The sequence below is a fragment of the Phocoena phocoena genome, chromosome 14 (assembly GCF_963924675.1).
Source record: "Phocoena phocoena chromosome 14, mPhoPho1.1, whole genome shotgun sequence".
Taxonomy (NCBI): Eukaryota; Metazoa; Chordata; class Mammalia; order Artiodactyla; family Phocoenidae; genus Phocoena; species Phocoena phocoena.
In genome coordinates, this window is record NC_089232.1 from 24,784,763 (window position 1) to 24,806,216 (window position 21,454).

The 21,454-nt window shown below is 39.2% G+C and overlaps 1 protein-coding gene across 1 annotated transcript; it reads left to right on the forward strand.

The window, feature by feature from the left end:
• The first annotated feature begins 1,383 nt into the window (after positions 1 to 1,383).
• EVA1A (eva-1 homolog A, regulator of programmed cell death) lies at positions 1,384 to 2,305 on the forward strand. The gene is made up of 2 exons (XM_065890798.1): positions 1,384 to 1,447; positions 1,932 to 2,305. The coding sequence occupies exons 1-2, from the start codon at positions 1,384 to 1,386 to the stop codon at positions 2,303 to 2,305; spliced, it is 438 nt and encodes a 145-aa protein (XP_065746870.1).
• The last annotated feature ends 19,149 nt before the right edge of the window (positions 2,306 to 21,454 follow it).

The window sequence follows — 21,454 nt, forward strand, 5'->3', positions numbered from 1 at the left end:
TCCATAGTAGCTGTACCAATTTACATTCCCACCAACAGTGTAGGAGGGTTCCCTTTTCTCCACACCCTTTCCAGCATTTATTGTTTGTAGACATTTTGATGATGGCCATTCTGACTGGTGTGAGGTGATATCTCAATGTAATTATATCTCTGATAATTAGTGATGTTGAGCATCTTTTCATGTGCCTCTTGGCCATCTGAAGGTCTTCTTTGGAGAAGTGTCTCATTTAGGTCTTCTACCCATTGTTTGACTGGGATTTTTCTTTTGATATTGACAAAAATGCATTTAATACACCTAACCTGTGGAACATCATAGCTTGGCCTAACCTACCTCAAATGTGTTCAGAACACTTACATTAATCTGCAGTTGGGCAAAATCATCTAACACAAACCCTCTTTTTAGAATGCAAAGAACTGGAATTGTACTTTATGGTGTGAAGAACCATTCCAGTCCCTGCTTCTTTTTTTTTTTTTTTTTTTTTTGTGGTACGCGGACATCTCACCGTTGGGGCCTCTCCCATTGCGGAGCACAGGCTCCGGATGCGCAGGCTCAGTGGCCATGGCTCACGGGCCCAGCCGCTCTGCGGCATGTGGGATCTTCCCTGACCGGGGCACGAACCCATGTCCCCTGCCTCGGCAGGTGGACTCTCAACCACTGCGCCACCGGGGAAGCCCCCAAAACCCTATTTTTTAATAAAGTCTTTAATATCTCATGTAATTTATTGACTACTGTACTGAAAGTGAGAAACTGAATGGTTGTCTACGTTCAGAATGGCTTAAGTGATCATGTGGCTGACTGGGAGTACAGCTCACTGCTGCTGCCCAGCATCAGAAAAGAGTATTGTACCGCATATTGATAGCACAGGGAAAGATCAAAAATTTAAATTAGAAGTATAATTTCTACTTGAGTGCATATTGCTTTCACTAAATTGTAAAGTTAAAAAATCATAAGTCTAGCCATTGCAATTCAGGGACCATCTGTACCTCAAAACAACACATATGAATTATCTCTCTGTTTCTGTAAGTCAGGAATCTGGTATTGGCATAGCTGGGTTCTCTGGTTCAAGGTGTCCCACAAGGCTGCTGCATGACCAGGGTTGTGGCCACCTCAATGCTCTACCAGGAGAGGATTCACTTCAAAATTTTAAATTCCAGTAAAATAACGTTATTTATTACAAAAGTAATGTCAATGAGAATAGAATACTTAAAAATACAGCTAAGCAAAATAAAATACACAAAACATATTCATACACTTCCAAGCTTTGAAGGCTGTTAGAGGCCACCCTTAGTTCCTCCCTATGCAGTCCTCTCTGGAGTACAGATCATAGCATGGGAACTGACTGCATCAGAGCAAGCAAGTGAGTAAGTTAGAGAGAGAGAGAGCATGAGTAAGTTAGAAGTCAGTCTTGGGTTCCCTGATCTCGAGTCATCCATCACTTTTGTTAGAAGTAAGTCACTAGGTCCAGCCCACTATGTCCAGCCCTTGGAGGGAAGGGCTTGCATAAGAGTATGAATACCAAGAGGTGGGGGGTCATCTCAGAAGTTACCTATAACTATGATTAAAAGGTAATTCAAGGGGTTGCAGGAGCAAATTCAGAAGCAAAGATTTTTCTGGTATAAGCAAATGGCACAGTTACTTGCTTCTAGTAAATGCTAAATAATATTTTCTTTTTAACTTTTCATTTTGAAATAATTTTGAAGTTAAGTTACAGGAATAGTAAGAGAATTCCATACACTCTTTACCCACATTCACCATTTGTTGAAAATTATATTTTAAAAACATTATGCAGTTTGTCACGTGGAAAGGCAATATTTGTAACCATCAAAGCTTTGAGGTCTGGTGAGAGGCGTGCACCCTGTGCTGGAGTCATATTTGCTCTCTGCATATATAGTGGTCATCTCTCAAATGTTCTCTTCTTCCTCCTCCTCCAGAAAATCCTGAGCGAGCAGCCCTGTACTTTGTCTCTGGTGTGTGCATCGGGCTGGTCCTCACCGTAGCTGCCCTGGTGATGAGGATCTCTTGCCACACAGACTGCCGGCAACATCCCCAGAAGAAGTTCCTGCAGGACCAAGAAAGCAGCAGCAACAGCAGCGACAGCGAGGATGGCAGCTCCTACGCGGCATCTGACATCTCAGTCAGGAGACATCGTCGCTTCGAGAGGACTTTGAACAAGAACGTCTTCACCTCAGCGGAGGAGCTGGAGCGTGCCCAGCGGCTAGAGGAGCGGGAACGCATCATCAGGGAGATTTGGATGAATGGCCAGCCCGAGGTTCCTGGCACCAGGAGCCTGAACCGCTACTACTAGGGACAGGAGCAGGAATCCACACCCCGCTGTTAGCCGCCTGGTAGAGAAAGGGTTCCACAAGGAGGGCGGGCACAAAGAGTTGAACGCAGCTCTGCTAATGTTATGGTGGCAGAGATAAGCAGGACATTCCCATTTTCTAGCCAGGAGGACTGATTTCTCCCTTTTTACTAAATTTATGGAGAAGTAGAAAAAACAAGTTGGTTCATCAACTTTTCCAGGTCTTGGAATGGTGCTGAAAACCCTTCTCCAGCAATGTGGATGGAGAGTAGAGAAATGGAACTTGTGGTTTCTCTTGATTTCTGAGGATCTCAGAAGTTTCTGCAGACTTCATTGCTATGTGTTATTTCTTTACAAAAGGAAATATTATTACAGCATGAGGGCTAGGAAGAGCAGGGTTAACTTAACCCAGTAAATGCAACTTTCTAAATGACTCCATGCTATGGAGGTGATTTTGATCCAGATAGCATGATCAATGCTTATTGTTTAAGGTCTATTCTTTCAATCTTGTGTTGCAATGGCAACCTCAGGGATTAAAATCCTATTTTTTATTAAAGTTCCCACTTCACTCATGAAAATGAATAATGTATTATAGGAGATGTGTCAGTGAACTAGAAAAATGTCAATAACCTCAAAGGATGAAGGTTTTATTTTAAATAGCTTATAAAGAATATATTAACATGCAATTAATGCTACATGCATTTGAAAATGCAGCACAAGAATAAAAGCTGTGTTTTTCCCTCTTTTGGAGAGAAGAAAATTTTGTTTTGACTCTAGGTAATCATGATTTTAAACAATTTGTTTTAAAAAAAATCCCGTTTGGATTTCTAATAAAAGAATGGGAATGGGAGGTGAGGAATAAAGCCAAAATTAAGTTGGGATAAAAAATAAATGTTACATAAGATCTTTTTTTGTTTTATGTTTATCTCTGTGGTTACACTTACCCTAAACAGCAGCCCTTTTATATAGTTGGGTATGGTCTTTTGCCAGGCCCTTCAAATAGCTGGAGAATTGTGAGAAACTGGAGAATGGAGAAATGGCCCCTAGGGGCTTTTCATTTTCTGTATGTTTCTGTTATGATTACAGAATAGTTGAGTGATTGTTAAGCTGACAGAGGAATAGAAGACTTACCTAAGGCTAGAAATAATATGGTGGACTCATACTGAGAGGGGAAGTTGGTAAGGAAGAAAGAGGGGCAAGGCTGAACCACATTTAGTAATGGGTTACAGAGGAGGAAGCAGCATCCTCCAGCCTGATAGACGGCAATAATGCATTCTATCAGTCTGTCAGATCGCTTCTCTGGCCATGCAGTGGGTTGCTTAGTCAGCCTGTCTGGATGCTCCAGAGCCTTCCTAGTGGATTTCCCCAGTTCATTGGCTTTGTCATCATACCTGAGAAGACGGTTGGGAGACTTCCTCAGCTGGACACTCTATTACTTTGGGAACTCACTATCTGTGATAGGGGCTTGGAAGTCTGTCTTAAGAACTGAACGGTTACAGATATCTGTTTCCCAAGGGGGCAATAGTTTGCTTGAAACCCTCAATGGCTGGCTTGATTATACCTTTTTGAGTGATCTCATTGGCTAGTAACAACTGCCAAAAATCTTGTTAAATCTGCCTCTCTGAATCTGGGTTCTTACCCTTGTGGTTTCAGTCCCTTGGTAACAAGTGCAGGAATCACCCCATTCCCCTGGGCTTTAGATTAACACCATCTATATTGGCTTGTGCCACTTTTTAAAGTTTTTATTTTTTAAAATTAATTTTTATTGGAGTATAGTTTCTTTACACTGTTGTGTTAGTTTCTTGCTGTACAGCAAAGAGAATCAGTTATACGTATAAATATATCCACTCTTTTTTCGATTTCCTTCCCATTTAGGTCACCACAGAGCACTGAGTAGAGTTCCCTGTGCTATAAACTAGGTTCTCATTTCTTATCTAATTTATACATAGTAGTGTATATATGTCAGCCCTAATCTCCTAATTCATCCACCCCCACTCCCCTGCTTGGTAACCATAAGTTTGTTCTCTACATCTGTGACTCTATTTCTGCTTTGCAGATAAGTTCATCTCTACCATTTTTCTAGGCTCCACATATAAGTGATATTATACAATATTTGTTTTTCTCTTTCTGACTTACTTCACTCTGTATGACAGTCTATCATCTGGTCCATCCAGTTCTCTGCAAATGGCACTATTTTGTTCCTTTCTATGGCTGAGTAATATTCCATTGTATATATGTACTGCATCTTTATCCATTCCTCTCTCGATGAACATTTAGGTTGCTTCCATGTCCTGGCTATAGTAAATAGTGCTGCAGTGAACAACAGGATGCATGTATCCTTTAGAATTATGGCTTTCTGCAGATATATGCCTGGGAGAGGGATTGCTGGATCATATAGTAGCTCTATTTTTAGTTTTTTAAGGAATCTCCATACTGTTCTTCATAGTGGCTGTATCAGTTTACATTCCCACCAACAATGAGGAGGGTTCCTTTTTCTCCACACCCTCTCCAGCATTTATTTTTTCTAGATTTTTTGATGATGGCTGTTCTGACCAGTGTGAGGTGATACCTCATTGCAGTTTTGATTTGCATTTCTCTAATAATTAGTGATGTTGAGCATCTTTTCATGTGTCTGTTGGCCACTGTATGTCTTCTTTGGAGAAATATCTATTTAGGTCTTCCTCCCATTTTGTGATTGGGTTGTTTGTTTTCTTGATATTGAGATGCATGTGCTGTTTATATATTTTGGAGATCAATCCTTTGTCAGTTGCTTCATTTGCAAATATATTCTCCCATTCTGAAGGTTGTCTTTTTGTTTTGTTTATGGTTTCCTTTGCTGTGCAAAAGCCTTTAAGTTTAATTAAGTCCCATTTATTTATTTTTGTTTTTATTTCCATTACTCTAGGTGGTGTATTGAAAAAGAACTTGCTGTGATTTATGTCAGAGAGTGTTCTGCCTACATTTCCTCTACGAGTTTTATAGTATGTGGCCATACATTTAGGTCTTTAATCCATTTTGAGTTTATTTTTGTGTGTGGTGCTAGGGAGTGTTCTAATTCCGTTTTTTCACATGTAGTTGTCCTGTTTTCCCAGCACAACTTACTGAAGAGCCTGCCGTTTCTCCTTTGTATATTCTTGCCTCCTTTGTCATAGATTAGGTGACCATAGGTGTATGGGTTTATCTCTGGAGTTTTTATCCTGTTCCATTGATCTATAATTCTATGTTTGTTCCAGTACCATACTGTTTTGATGGCTGTAGTTTTGTAGTATAATCTGAAGTCAGGGAGCCTGATTTCTCCAGCTGCATTCTTCTTTCTCAAGATAGCTTTTGCTATTTGGAGTATTTGTCTTTCCATACAAAGTGTAAAATTTTTTTGTTCTAATTCTGTGAAAAATGCCATTGGTAATTTGATAGGGATTGCACTGAATCTGTAGAATGCTTTGAGTAGTATAGTCATTTTCACAATATTGATTCTTCCAATCCAAGAACATGGTACATCTCTCCATCTGTTCGTGACATCTTTGATTACTTTCATCAGTGTTTTCTGAGTACAGGTCTTTTGCATCTTTAGGTAGGTTTATTCCTAGGTATTTTATTCTTTTTGATGCAATGGTAAATGGGATTGTTTCCTTAATCTCTCTTTCTGATCTTTCACTGTTAGTGTATAGGAATTCAAGAGACTTCTGTGTACTAATTTTGTATTCTGCAACTTTACCAAATTCATTGCTGAACTCCAGTAGATTTCTGGTAGCATCTTTAGGATATTCTATGTATAGTATCATGTTATCTGCAAACAGTGACAGTTTTCCAACTCAGATTCCTTTTATTTCCTTTTCTTTTCTGATTGCCGTGGCTAGGACTTCCAAAACTATGTTGAATAAAAGCAGTGAGAGTGGACATCCTTGTCTTGTTCCTGATCTTAGAGGAAAGGCTTTCAGTTTTTCACCATTGAGAATGATGTTTGCTGTGGGTTTGTCATATGTGGCCTTTTTATGTTGAGATAGGTTCTCCTATGCCCACTTTCTGGAGAGTTTTTTTTAATCAAAAATGGTGTTGAATTTTGTCAGAAGCTTTTTCTGCATCTATTGAGATGATTATATCGCTTTTATTCTTCAATTTGTTGATGTGGTGTATCATATTGATTGATTTGCATATACTGAAGAATCCTTGCATCCCTGGGATACACCCCACTTGATCATGGTGTATGATCCTTTTAATGTGTTGTTGGATTGGGTTTATTAGTATTTTGTTCAGGATTTTTGTGTCCATGTTCATCAGTGATATTGGCCTGTAATTTTCTTTTTTGTGATAGCTTTTTCTGGTTTTGGTATCAGGGTGATGGTGGCCTCGTAGAATGAGCTTGGGAGTCTTCCTCCCTCTGTAATTTTTTGGAAGAGTTTGAGAAGGATGGGTATTAGCTCTTCTATAAGTGTTTGATAGAACTCTCCTGTGAAGCCATCTGGCCCTGGGCTTTTGTTTGTTGTAAGGTTTTTTTTAAAATTTTGTCTGTGCTGGGTCTTTGTTGTGGCACACGGGCTTCTCTCTAGTTCTGGCACATGGGCTTCTCTAGTTGTGATAGGCTCTAGAGTGCATGAGGTCAGTAGCTGCAGTGTGTGGGCTTTTCTAGTTGTGGCAGAAAAGCATGCGGGCTCAGTAGTTGTGGCATGTACGCTTATTTGCCCCACGGCATGTGGGATCTTAGTTCCCTGACTAGGGATTGAACCCACGTCTCCTGCATTGGAAGGAAGATTCTTAACCACTGGACCACCAAGGTAATCCCTTTTGGAAGATTTTTAATCACAGTTTCAATTTCGGAACTTGTGATTAGTCTGTTCATATTTTCTATTTCTTCCTGGTTCGGCCTTGGAAGGTTGTATCTTTCTAAGAATTTGTCCATTTCTTCTAGGTTTTCCATTTTATTGGCATATTTTTGCTTGCAGTAATATCTTATGATCCTTTGTATTTCTGTGGTGTCCATTGTAACTTCTTTTTCATTTCCAATTTCATTGATTTGCATCCTCTCCCTTTTATTCTTTATGAGTCTGGCTAAAGGTTTATCAATTTTGTTTATCTTCTCAAAGAATCAGCTTTTAGTTTCATTGATCTTTGCTATTGTTTTCTTTGTCTCCATTTCATTTATTTCTGGTCTGATCTTTATGACTTCTTTCCTTCTACTAACTTTGGATTTTTTTTGTTCTTCTTTCTCTAGTTGCTTTAGGTGTAAGGATAGTTGTTTATTTGAAAAATTTCTTGTTTGTTTGGGTTTCTTTTGGCTGCGTTGGGTCTTCATTGCTGCATGCGGGCTTTCTCTAGTTGTGACAAGTGGGAGTTACTCTTCATTGTGGTGTGTGGGCTTCTCATTGCAGTTGCTTCTCTTGTTGCAGAGCAGAGGCTCTAGGTGCACAGGCTTCAGTAGTTGCAGCACCTGGGCTCAGTAGTTGCAGCATGCAGGCCCTAGTGTACATGGATTTCAGTAGTTTCAGCACGTGGGCTCAGTAGTTGTGGTGCATGGGCTCTAGGGCACACAGACTTCAGTAACTGTGGTGCACAGGCTCAGTAGTTGTGGCTTGCGGGCTCTAGAGTGCAGGCTCAGTAGTTGTGGTGCCCAGGCTTAGTTGCTGCACAGCATGTGGGATCTTCCTGGACCAGGGATCAAACCCATGTCCCCTGTATTGTCAGGCAGATTCTTAACTAGTGTGCCACCATGAAAGTCCTTTTCCTTGTTTCTTGAGGTAGGATTGTATTGCTATAACTTCCCTCTTAGAACTGCTTTTGCTGCATGCCATAGGTTTTTGATTGTTGTGTTTTCATTGTCATTTGTCTCTAGGTATTTTTTGGATTTTCTCTTGATTTCTTCAGTGATCCATTGACTATTTAGTAACATGTTTAGAATTGTTATGTCTTCTTCTTGGATTGATCCCTTGATCATTATGTAGTGTCCTCCTTGTCTCTTCTAACAGTCTTTATTTTAAAGTCTATTTTGTCTGATATTGCTATTCCGGCTTTCTTTTGATTTCAGTTTGCAGGGAGTAACGTTTTCCCATCCCCTAACTTTCAGTCTGCATGTGTCCCTAGGTCTGAAGTGGGTTTCTTGTAGACAGCATATATACAGGTCTTGTTCTTGTATCCATTCAGCCAGTCTGTGTCTTTTGGTTGGAGCACTTAATCCATTTACATTTAAGGTAATTATTGATATGAATGCTCCTATTGACATTTTCTTAGTTGTTTTGTGTTTGTTTTTATAGGTCTTCTTCTTTTGTCTTTTCCACCTAGAGAAGTTCCTTTAGCATTTGTTGTAAAGCTGGTTTAGTGGTGATGTATTCTCTTAACTTTTCCTTGTCTGTAAAGCTTTTGATTTCTCCTTTGAATGAGGTCTTTGCTGGGTAGAGTAGTCTTGGTTGTCAGTTTTTCCCTTTCATCACTTTAAATATATCTTGCCATTCCCTTCTGGCCTGCAAAGTTTCTGCTGAAAAATCAGCTGATAACCTTATGGAGATTCCCTTCCATGTTTTTTGTTTGTTTTCCCTTGCTGCTTTTAATATTTTTTCTTTGTATTTAACTTTCTTTAGTTTGATTAATATGTGTCTCTGCATGTTTCTTCTTGGGTTTATCATGTATTGGATTCTCTGCACTTCCTGGATGTGGGTGGTTGTTTCCTTTCCCATGTTAGGAGCGTTTTCAACTATAATCACTTCAAATGTTTTCTCAGACCCTTTCTCTTTCTGTTCTTCTGAGATCCCTATAATTCAAATGTTGGTGCATTTAATGTTATCCCAGAGGTCTCTGAGACTGTCCTCATTTCTTTTTAAAAAAATATTTATTTATTTATTCATTTATTTACTTGGCTGCATTAGGTCTTAGTTGTGACACGTGGGATATTTCATTGTGGCACACGGGCTCTTCATTGTGGTGTGCGCGCTTCTCTAGTTGTGGCCCATGGGCTCCAGAGCACGTGGGCTCAGTAGTTGCGGCACACTGGCTCTCGAGTTGTGGTGTGCAGGCTCAGTAGTTGTGGCACATGGGCTTAGTTGCCCCGTGGCATATGGGTTCTAGTCCCCGACCAGGGGTCAAATCTGCATCCCCTGCATTGGAAGGTGGATTCTTAACCACTGGACGGGGAAATCCCTGTCTTCATTTCTTTTGTTTTTTCTTTATTCTGCTCCTCAGCAATTATTTCCACCATCCTGTCTTCCAGGTCACTTATCCATTCTTCTGCCTCAGTTATTCTGCTATTGATTCCTTCTAGTGCATTTTTCATTTAGTTATTGTATTGTTCATCACTGTTTGTTTGTTTTTTAGTTCTTCTATGTCCATATTAAACATTTCTTGTATCATCTCAGTCCATGCCTCCACTGTATTTCCAAGATCTTGGATCATCTTTATTATCATTACTCTGAATTCTTTTTCAGGTAGATTGTCTACTTCCTCTTCATTTATTTGTTTTTTTGGGTTTTCAACTTGCTCCTTCGTTTGCAATATATTTCACTGTCATCTCATTTTGTCTAACTTACTGTGTTTGTGGTCTCCTTTCCACAGGCTGCAGGGTCATAGTTCCTCTTGCTTCTGGTGTCTGCTCCCTGGTGGTTGAGGTTGGTCCAGGGACTTGTGTAATCCCCCCTGGTGGTGGGGACTGGTTCCTGTGCTCTGGTGGGTGGAGCTGAGTTGTGTCCCTCTGATGGGGAGGGCCACGACAGGGGGTGTGTTTTGGGGTGTCTGTGAGCTTAGTATGAATTTAGGCAGCCTGTCTGCTGATGGGTGGGGCTGTATCTTGTCTTACTGGTTGTTTGGCCTGAGGTGTCCATCACTGGAGCCTGCAGGCAGTTCAGTGGATCCAGATCTTGGTGCTGAGATGGGGACCTCTGGGAGAGACCACACTGACTAATATTCCCTGGGGCTGGGATTTGGCGCTCCCACTCTGGGGGCTCAGGCACAACCCCTGGCCTGGGAACCAGGATGCTGTAAGTCAAGTGGCATGGACCAAAAAAAAAAAAAAAAGGAAAATAAAACAAAGAGGCAAACTAAACCCAAGACAAATAACAAAAACAAGAAAAAACAAAACAAAACAAAACAAAGAAACCAAACAAAACCCAAGACATATAATAAAAACAAAACCAAACAAAAACAAAAATACAAACAGAAAAACAACAAAATCAAATGAAAAAATCAAAGAAACAAGAAAACAACCAAACAAAAGAACTCAAAAACCAAAACCGTAAAAATAAAAAAAACAGCAAACTAAAAAGAAAAGCAAGAAAACAAAAAACACACAAATAACAAAAAATGATAAAAACCAAAAAGAAACAAACAAAACCAGAAGAAAAATAATCAAAAAAAATAGCAAAAAGAAGAAAGCAAGCAAAACACCCAAACAAGACAACAAAATGTAGAATAAAATAAAAAATAGAAAAATAAAAATTAAGAAAAAAATTTTTAATAAAATAAAAAATAAATAAAATTTTCCTAGGGCCTCTGCTATGTGTCCTTGCCCCTACAGTGAGCCACAGCCAACCCTTGCCTCCCCAGGAGACCTTACAAGACCTTTAGGTAGTTCTCTGGACCCACTTTGGGGGCATCTCAGACTCTGTCCTGGCCAACTCCCACATGTACTTGCCCCCAAAGTCCACAGCTGCTAAAGCTAAACAGGTCGCAGTTGTGGGAGCACTCTTTGTCCATTCAGATGCTCCACAGATGCTGGGTTTCTCAAGTCAATTGTGAGGGTTTAGTCTGTAGCTTGTGCAGCTGCACAGAGAAATTTCAGTTCCTCTTCCTTAGTTGCACAGCCCCTGGGGCTCGGCTTTACTTTTGACCCCACCTCTGCATGTGAGTCACCCTCATGCATCTGTTCCCCTTCCAGGTGATAGGGGGTGAAAGCAGGACTGACTGGGGCACGCTTGCTCACTTAGGTGGGAGGGGCAAGAAGCAGTGACAGACTGGGGGGCATGTGCTCACTCAGGCAGGGGAGGGGTCAAGGCAGCCACGACTGGGGCACATGCACTCAGTCTGCTGGGATCCCCCTCTAGTGCCCATGGCAGCAGAGGCCAGCAGACTGGGGTGTGCTCGCTCTGATGGGAGTCCTTCCATGTGCCTACGGAGGGAGGGGCTGGCGTGTGGGGAGAGAGTCTGTGATGGCAGCCCTGCCCCTTGCATGCCACTCAACAACGGTGCCTCACTTCCAAGGCAGACCACGCTTCTTCCTCCAGGAGCATTCCCAGCCCTGGAGGTCCTCATTTCCGTCTCCTCAGGCTGTCCCCATGCAGCCAATCTCATCACTCCCATCCCTTCAGGCTGTCTCCATGCAGCCAACAGCTGTCCTCTTCCCAGGTCCACTCTCTTAACTCCACCCTTTAGCACCCAGCCCCCGCCAGCACTGGTGGACACCCATCTCAAGCTGGGGTGCCTAGGGCTGACTTCCCAGGAGGCCCTGGCAGGGGTGGCATGCAGGCATGCTGGGGTCTGCACAGCAAAAGGAGGCCTTGGCTTATCGGTGGGGGGCGAGCTTGCTCAGATGTGCACCCCTCTCAGTTCCTGTAGAGGCAGGGGCCAACAGGTGGGGAAGAGGGTTGCAATTCTGCCTCTTTTTAAAAATTGAAGTATACTTGGTTTACATTATTACATTAGTTTCAGGTGTACAACATAGTGATTCAGTATTTTTACTGATTATACTCCATTAAAAGTTATTGCAAGATAATGTCTGCAATTCCCTTTACTATACAACATATCCTTGTTGCTTACCTATTTTACAAATAGTAGTTTGTATCTCTTAATTCCATATCTCTAATTTGCCACTCCCCCCTTTTCTCTCCCCTCTAGTAACCACTGGTTTGTTTTCTATATCTGTGAGTCTGTTCTTGTTTTGCATATGTAATTCCAACATATACATATGTATATATATATATATATATATATATATACACATTTATGTATTATTTTTAGATTCCACATATAAGTTCTATCTTATATGTATTTGTCTTTTCTGTCTGACTTATTTCACTAAATATAATATTCTCTAGGTCCATCTGCATTGCTGCAAGTGGCAGAATTTTAATGTCCTTTATGGCTCAATAATACTCCATTTTATATATATATATATATATATATATATATATATATATGTGTGTGTGTGTGTGTGTGTGTGTGTGTGTGTGTGTGTGTGTGTATGTATAAAAAATGGAGTATTATTCTTTTCTTTATCCATTCATCTGTTGAGGGCCACTGGGGTTGCTTACATATCTTGGCTATTTTAATAGTGTTGCTGTGAACATTGGGCTGCATGTATCTTTTCGAATTAGTGTTTTCATTTTTCTCTGGATATATACCCAGGAATGGAATTGCTGGATCATATGGTAGTCCTATTTTTAGTTTATTTAGGAACAACCATCCTGTTTCCTATAGTGGCTGCACCAATTTACAGTCCACCAACAGTGTACAAGTGTTCCCTTTTCTCCCCATTCTCTCCAACATTTATTTGTAGACTCTTTGATGATAGCCATTCTGACAGGTGTTAGGTGATAACTCATTTTTGATTTGCATTTCTCAAATAATTAGTGATGTCAAGCATCTTTTCACATGCCTTTTCGCTATCTGTGTGTCTTCTTTAGAAAAATATCTATTCAGATTTTCTGCCCATTTTTTGAATGGGTTGTTTGGGTTTCTTTGATATTGAGTTGTATGAACTGTTTGTATATTTTGGATGTTAACTGCTTGTCAGTCATATCATTTGCAAATATTTTCTCCCATTGCATATGTTGTCTTTTCATTTTTTTTGATGGTTTCCTTTGCTGTGCCAAAGCTTTTAAATTTAATTAGGTCCTATTTGTTTATTTTTGCTTTTATTTATTTTGCCTTAGGAGAGAGGTCCAAAAAATATTACTATCATTTATGTCAAAGAGTGTTCTGCCTATGTTCTCTTCTGGGAGTTTTATGGTTTATGGTCTTTCATTTAGGTATTTAATCTATTTTTTTTTTATTTAATCTATTTTGAGTTTATTTTTGTATGTGGTGTGTGGAAGTGTTCTAATTTTATTCTTTTATATGTAGCTGTCCAGTTTTCCCTGCACAATTTATTGAAGACCACTGTCTTTTTTCCATTGTAAATTCTTGCCTCTGTTGTCATAGATTAATTGACCGTAGGTGTGTTGGTTTATTCTTGGGCCTTCTATTATGTTCCATTTATCTATATGTCTGTTTTTGTGCCAGTACCATGCAGTATAGTTTGAAGTCTGTGAGCATGATACCTCCAACTCTGTTCTTTTTCTCAAGATTGCTTTGGTAATTTGGGGCCTTTATGGTTCCACATGAATTTTAGGATTATTTGTTCTAATACTGTGAAAAATGTCATGGGTATTTTGATAGGAATCACATTGTAGCTGTAGATTGCTTTGGGCAGTATGGCACTTTTGACATTATTAATTCTTCCAATCTAAGAACATGGGATATCTTTCATTTCTTTGTAACATATTCAATTTCCTTCATCAGTGTTTTATAGTTTTCAGAGTATAGACCTTTTAACTCCTTGTTTAAGTTTATTCCTAGGTATTTTATTCTCTTTGATGCAATTTTAAACAGGATTTTTTTTTTTACTTTCTCTTTCTGATAGTTCATTATTAGTGCATAGAAAAGCAACAGATTTTTGTATATTAATCTTGTATCCTGTGACATTGCTGAATTTATTTATTAGTTCTAATAGTTTTGGAGTGGAGACTTTAGGGTTCTCTATATAAAGTGTTATGTCATCTGCAAATAGTGACAGTTTTACTTCTTCCCTTCCAATTTGGATGCCTTTTATTTCTTTTTCTTGTCTGATTATTGTGGCTAGGACTTCCAATACTATGTTAAACAGAAGTGGCAAAACTGGGCATCTTGATCATGAATTTAGAAGAAAGACTTTCAACATTTTACCACTGTGTATGATATTAGCTGTGAATTTGTCATAAATGGACTTTATTATGTTGAGGTGTGTTCCTGCTATACCAACTTTGATGAGAGTTTTTATCATGAATTGGTGTTGAATTTTGTCAAATGCTTTCTCTGCATCTATTGAAATGATCATGTGATTTTATCCTTCCTTTTGTTACTGTGGTATATTACATTGATTGATTTGTGAATATTCCATCCCTGGAATAAATCCCACTTGATCATCATATCTGATCCTTTTTATATATTATTGAATTTGCTTTGCTAATATTTTATTGAGGGTTTTTGCATCTATATTCATCAAAGATATTGGCTTGTAAATTTGTTTGTTTGTTTGTAGTGTCTTTGGTTTGGTGTCAGGGTAATGGTGGCCTCTTCAATTTTTCAGACTAGCTTGAGAAGGTTAGGTACTAGTTCTTCCTTATATGTTTGGTAGAATTCCTCTATGAAACCATATGGTTCTGAACTTTTGTTTGCTGGGAGGTTTTTTTTTTAATTACTACAAATTCAATTTCACTAGTAGCAATTGGTCTGTTCCAATTGTCTGTTTCTTCTTGATTCAGTCTTGGCTGGTTGTATATTTCTAGAAATTTGTCCAGTTCTTCTAGGTTGTCCAATTTGTTGGCCTATAACTGTTCTTAGTATTCTCTTATGATATTTTTATATCTCTATGGCATTAGTCATTATTTCTTTTCTTTCATTTCTTATTTTGTTTGAGTCCTCTCTTTTCTTCTTGGTGAACCTGGCTAGAGGTTTATCAACTTTATCTTTTCAAAAAACCAGTTCTTGGTTTCATTGATCTTTTCTTTTGATCTCTATTTCCTTTCTGATCTTTATTATTTCCTTCCTTCTGCTGACTTTGGCCTTTGGCTTTTTTTTTTTTCCTTTTTCTGATTCCTTTAAGTGATAGGTTAGGTTGTTTACTTGAGATGTTTCTTGTTTCTAGAGGAAAGCCTGAATTGCTATACACATCCCTCTTAGAACTGATTTTGTGGCATCCCATAGATTTTGAAGTGTTCTGTTTCCATTTTCATTGTCTCAAGGTATTTTCTGATTTCCTCTTTGATTTCTTCATTTACCCTTTGGTTTTTTAGTAGCATGCTTAGTCTCCACGTTTGTTTTTTCTTTCTGTAATTAATTTCCAGTTTTATACCATTTTTGTTCGAAAAAATGTTTGATATAATTTCTATCCTTTGAAATTTGTTGAAATTTTTTTGTGGCCTAGCATGTGATCTACCCTGGAGAAAGTGTGCCCTTGAAAAGAATATGTATTATGCTGTTTTTGAATTGAATATCCTGTACATATCTATTAAATCCAGTTGGTCTCCTGTGTCATTTAAGATCACTGTTTCCTTATTAATTTTCTGTCCAGATTTCTGGATAGTCTGTCCACTGATGTCAGTGAGGTGTTAAAATCCCCTACTATTATTGTATTATTGCCAATTTCTCCCTTTATGTCTGTTAGTATTTGCTTTATGTAATTAGGTGCTCCTATATTAGGTGCATATATGTTAAAGACTGTTATATCCTCTTCTTGTATTTATCCTTTTATCATTATATAATGCCTTTCTTTGCCTTTTATTATAGACTTTGTTTTAAAGTCTATTTTATCTGATGTAAGTACTGCTTCTCTTCCTTTCTTGTTGTTTCTGTTTTCATAAAATATCTTTTTCCATTCCCTCACTTTCAGTCTGTCTCTGTCTTTTGTCCTAAGATGTCTGTTATAGGCTGCATATGGAAGGGTCTCTTTTTTTAATCCAGTCATCCAGCATATGTCTTTTGATCAGAGCATTTAGTTCATTGACCTTTAAAGTAATTATTGATAGGTAGGTACATATTGTCATTTTATTACTTGCTCTCTGGTTATTTTGTAGTTCATTTTTTTTTCTTCTTTGAGGTTTGATAATTTTCTTTGGTAGTATGCTTGTGCTCCTTTCTTTTTAGTTTCTGTTTATCTATTATAGGTTTTTGATTTGTGGTTACCATGTGGTTCATATATGTTCACCTATAATTACATCTGCTTGTTTTAAGCTGGTAGTCAAGTTCAAACAAACTCTAAAAAAGGTACATTTTTAACCCCTTTCCCCACATTTTGTGTTTTTGTGCCATGTTTTATATCTTCATGCTTAATCTTTAACTGTTTATTATAGTTATAATTGCTTATACAATTTTTTTGTCTTTTAATCTACAAACTGGCTTATTTCAGTGGTTGATCCTCAGTCCTTACTATATATTTCCCTTTTCTGGTGAGATTTTCCCTTTCCTATAGATTCTTACTTCTTTTCCACTTAGAGAAGACTCTTCAACACTTCTTTTAGGGTAGGTTTAGTATTGATTAGCTCTTTTAGTTTCTGCTTGTGTGGAAAGTTCTTTATCTCTCCTTCTATTCTAAATGACAATCTTTCTGGGTAGAGTACCCTAAGTTGCAAGGTTTTCCCTTTCAGAATTTGAATATATCATTTCACTTCCTTCTGACTTGTACAGAAACCAGCTGATAGCCTTATGAGGATTCTCTTGTATATGATTCTTTGTTTTTCTCTTGCTGCCTTTAGAATCTTTATCTTTAACTCTTGCCAGTTAATTATGATGTGTCTTGGTATGGATCTGTTTATGTTCATCTTGTTTGGGACCCTCTGTGCTTCTTGTGCCAGAATATCTTTTCTTCTTTAGGTTTGGGATGTTTTCAGCCTTAATTTCCTTAAATACTTTTTTGATCCCCTTACTCTCTCTTCTTCTGAGACTCCTATAATGTGAATACTAGTATGCTTAATATTTTCTGAGATCTTTTAAATTGCTTTCTATTATTAAAAATTTTGTTTTTCTTTCTGCTGTTCTGATTGAGTGATTGCCATTATTCTATCTTCCAGATCACTTCTTTGTTTTTCTGTATCACTTAGTCTGCCATTCATTTCTTCTAGAGTGCTTTTTATTTCAGCTACTGAAGTATTCATTTCTGATTGATTGGATCTTTATCATATTTTCTAGTTCCTTGTTAAATGTTCACTGTTTACATCAATTCTTTTCCTTAATTCAGTTAACATTTTTATTACCAATGTTTTTTGTTTTTTGTTTCTTTGCGGTACGCGAGCCTCTCACTGTTGTGGCCTCTCCCATTGCGGAGCACAGGCTCCCGACATGCAGAATCAGTGGCCATGGCTCACGGGCCTAGCTGCTCCGAGGCATGTGGGATCTTCCCGGACCGGGGCACGAACCCATGTCCACTTCATCGGCAGGCGGACTCTCAACCACTGCGCCACCAGGGAAGCCCAATGTTTTGAATTCTTTATTTGGTAAATTGTTTATTTCTGTTTCATTGTTTATTTTTTCAGGGCTTTTCTCTTGCTCTTTCTATTGAGAGTAGTTCCTCTGCCTTTTCATTTTTCTTAACTTTCTTGCCTCTAAGAGTTTAGGTAAAACGGTTACCTATGCAGTCTTGAAGGGGTGTCTTATGTGGGAGTGTCCCTATACAGACTGTGTGCTTCTAATGCTATTGGTGGGAGAGCTGGATTTGATGTGAAATAAGTCACCTTTTTCTCAGGGTGTGCTGGCAGCTATCACCTTGATAGGGGATAGGGCTGGAGATATAGGATCTAAAGCCAGTGCTGGGTATGAGGTGGGACTTTTTCTGCCCTGTCATGGATAGAGTCTGATCCCAAGTTGCTGGATCAGAAACCCTGAGGGTCGGGCCTGAGGTAGTCCTGTTCCCTTTAAGTGTCTGTTTTTCCCCTCCCCATACTGAGAGCTCTGTCCCAGAATAGGGAAGTGCTGAAGCAAGTGGGTCCCATGTACAGACAGAGGTCAGATGTGCTGTTTGTGTAGGCACCTGTGGCTCTGCTCAGATGCAGCCTCGGGTGCCAGTCCCCTCTGTCCCTCACAGCCAATCACTTCCCTTTATTTCCAATGTCCCTGGCCTATTGTGAAACCACTCCACAGGGCTGGCAGGGGCCCACGTGGACTCATGGCATGTATCAGGAGGTGAGCTGTGTTGGAGTGGCCACCATCAGAGATCTGGCCTTCTTTTGAGGTGCTGCTTGAGTAAACACCAACAACGGCTGCCACTGTCCCATCCAGGTTCTATCCTGGGACCAACTCACCTCTGTGTCCTGTAGTTGAGTCTTTTCCCTCATAGTGGGTGCCCCAGATCCAGTGTTGCACTGTGGCATGCAGTGAGCAAGGCTGAAGTGTTCCTTTGGCTTGGGCTGAGGTGCATGGCAAGATAGTCATAGGAAACTGGCAACCACTAGAGCAGGTCTCTCTCTTCCATGCCTCAGGGGCTAGCCGGTGCATGCATGCTCCTCACTAGCAAAATCCAGCCCTCCCCCAGCCCTTTTATTTGTCCCAGTGGTCCTTCAAGCAGGGAAGGGGGCTTATCTCTTTTGCCTAGGCCTCCAGGATTGGGATGCCTAATACGTGGCTTGAAACGCTCACTCCCCAGGGCAGATGTCCACCTGTGTAATCTCCCTTTTCCTCTGAGTCCCCTCCTAGGGGCAGGGGTTCCAACTCAAGTGTTTTTCTTCCTTTCTTACTGATTATGTGTGTATCTTTCTTACAGCCTAGGTTGTACAGGAGTACTTTTGTGACCTTCCAGTTAGTTTTCAGTGAGAATTATTCCACATGTAGATGTATTTTTGATGTATTTGTGGGAGGAGGTGAGCTCCATGTCCTCTTACTCCACCATCTTGATCCTTCCTCCAACTACCTCTCTTAGAAAAAGTATAACAATGCGGAGCTTCCTTTACCCCCAAGATGTGTCCAAAGCTGGTAATGAGGAGGGATAGGAACCGACATGTTAGGCAGAGGCTACAGGGGTTGCAGTGGTTTAAGTGTGTGGAAAGGCTTTGGGGCATCAGGCTTTCCCAGTTCACACTCCAATATTCTGACACCTTTCTACCAAGTTCGTGAAGTTCCTATTTTTAGTCAAACATAGGGAAAACTTTCCTATCTTGACTTAAGCAGTTCTACACATTAGGTCTGTCATTCACAGTTTGGTTCCAGTTTCTGTGTTAAGACACCTTCATTTGCAACAGAAATATATCTAACTTAAGAACATTTGTTGATTCATATAACTGAGAAGGGCAGGCTTGGATCTTGCTTGAGATAACTGGCTCCAGAGGCTCAAATGCTATCAGAAGGTTTGTCTCTCTCAGCTCTCATCTCTGCTTCACTCTGTTGCTGTTCTAATTTTCTTCTACCAGATGAAACTGTAGCACACATGTACCATTATAGTGCACTGAATTGCTCACCACTGATCAAAGTCCTATACAGCTCACAGGCTATGTGTGTGTGTGTGTGTGTGTTGTGTGTGTGTGTGTGTGTGTCACAGTTTCATAGCTTACCGAGCTCAGAAGACAGCAAGAAAAGGATATTTTTGGTGCAGTTTCCCTGGTCTTCCATGGTTCCACAGACAAGCAGTAGCTAACAGTTAAACATCTGAGAAGACATTAGGAAGTGTAGGTGCCTTTGGAAGCTCCCAACAACTTCCCTTAAGAGCCTCTTCCTTGCACCCACATAGGGGCACATCAAAATAAAGCAAATATTAACAGACATAAAGGGACATATTTACAGTAATACAATGATGGTAGGGGGTTTTAACATCCCACTTACATCATAGGATATATCATCCAGAGAGAAAATCAGTAAGGAAACACTAGCCTTAAATGACACATTTAGTCAGATGAACTAAATAGATATCTACAGAACATTCTACCCCAAAATGGCAGAATACGAATTTTCTTTCAAGTGCACATGGTATATTCTCTAGAATAGATCACATGTTAGACCACAAAACAAGTCTCAGTAAATTTAAGTAGACTGAAATCTTATTGAACATCTTTTCCAACCTCAACACCATGAGACTAGAAATCAATTACAAGAAAAAAAATACTGCAAAAAACAAACGCATGGAGGCTAAACTACATGCTACTAAACAACAAATGGGCCACTGAAGAGATAAAAAAGGAAATTAAAAAATCCCTGGAGACAAATTAAAAAATGGAAACACAATGTTCCAAACTCTATGGGACACAGCAAAAACAGTTCTATGAGGGAATTTTATATAGGCCTATAACAATATAGGCCTACCTCAGGAAACAAGAAAAATGTCAAATAAATAATTTAACCTTACACCTAAAGGAACTAGAAGAAAATAACAGACAAATCCCAAAGTTAATAGAAGGAAGGAAATAATAAACATCAGAGTAGAGGGCTTCCCTGGTGGTGCAGTGGTTGAGAGTCCACCTTCCAATGCAGGGGACACGGGTTTGTGCCCCGGTCCAGGAGGATCCCACACGCCGTGGAGCGGCTGGGCCCGTGAGCCATGGCTGCTGAGCCTGTGCATCCAGAGCCTGTGCTCTGCAATGGGAGAGGCCACAACAGTGAGAGGCCCGCATACCGCAAAAAAAAAAAAAAAAAAAATCAGAGTAGAAATAAATGAAAAAGAGACTAAAATAAACAATAAAAAAGGCAAATGAAACTAAGAACTGGTTCTTAGAAAATGTAATCAAAATTGATAAACTTTTATCCAGACTCATCAAGAAAAAAGAGAGAGGGTCCAAATAAATAAAATCAGATATAGGATAAGTTACTACTGACACCACTGAAATACAAAGGATCACAAGAGATTACTACAAACAAATCTACAGCAATATTGGACAACTTAGAAGAAATAGATAAATTCCTGGAAATGTACAATCTTCCAAGATTGAATCACTAAGAAATAGAAAAAAATCTGTACAGACCTATCACTACTAATAAAATTGAATCATTAATCAAAAAACTCTCAACAAACCAAAGTCCAGGACCAGAGATGACTTCACAGGTAAATTTTATAAAATTTTAAATCATTTAATACTTATCCTTCTCAAACTATTACTAAATATTGAAGAGGAAGGAAAACTTACAAACTTATTCTATGAGGCCAACATTACCATGATAACCAAAATCAGATAAAGACACTACAAAAAAAAAAATTAAAGGCCAATATCCCTAAAGAACACAGATGCAAAAATCCTCAATAAAATATTACCAAACAGAGTTCAACAATTCATTAAAAGGATCATACACCATGATCAAGTGGGATCTATCCCAAGGATGCAGCCTGGCTCAGAATCTGTAAATCAGTCAACATGACTCCACATTAACAAAACAAAAGATAAAAACACGATCATTTCAATAGATGCAGAAAAAGCATTTGACAAAATACAACATTCATTTATGATAAAACTATCAAGAAAGTGGGTG

What these genes read in the sequence shown, in the direction of transcription:
- EVA1A (XM_065890798.1), top strand. Translation starts at nt 1,384, where the DNA reads ATGAGTAAGTTAGAAGTCAGTCTTGGGTTCCCTGATCTCGAGTCATCC. An exon ending in ATCCATCACTTTTGTTAGAA is followed by an intron (nt 1,448 to 1,931) that starts GTAAGTCACTAG and finishes CTCCTCCTCCAG; the next exon opens with AAAATCCTGAGCGAGCAGCC.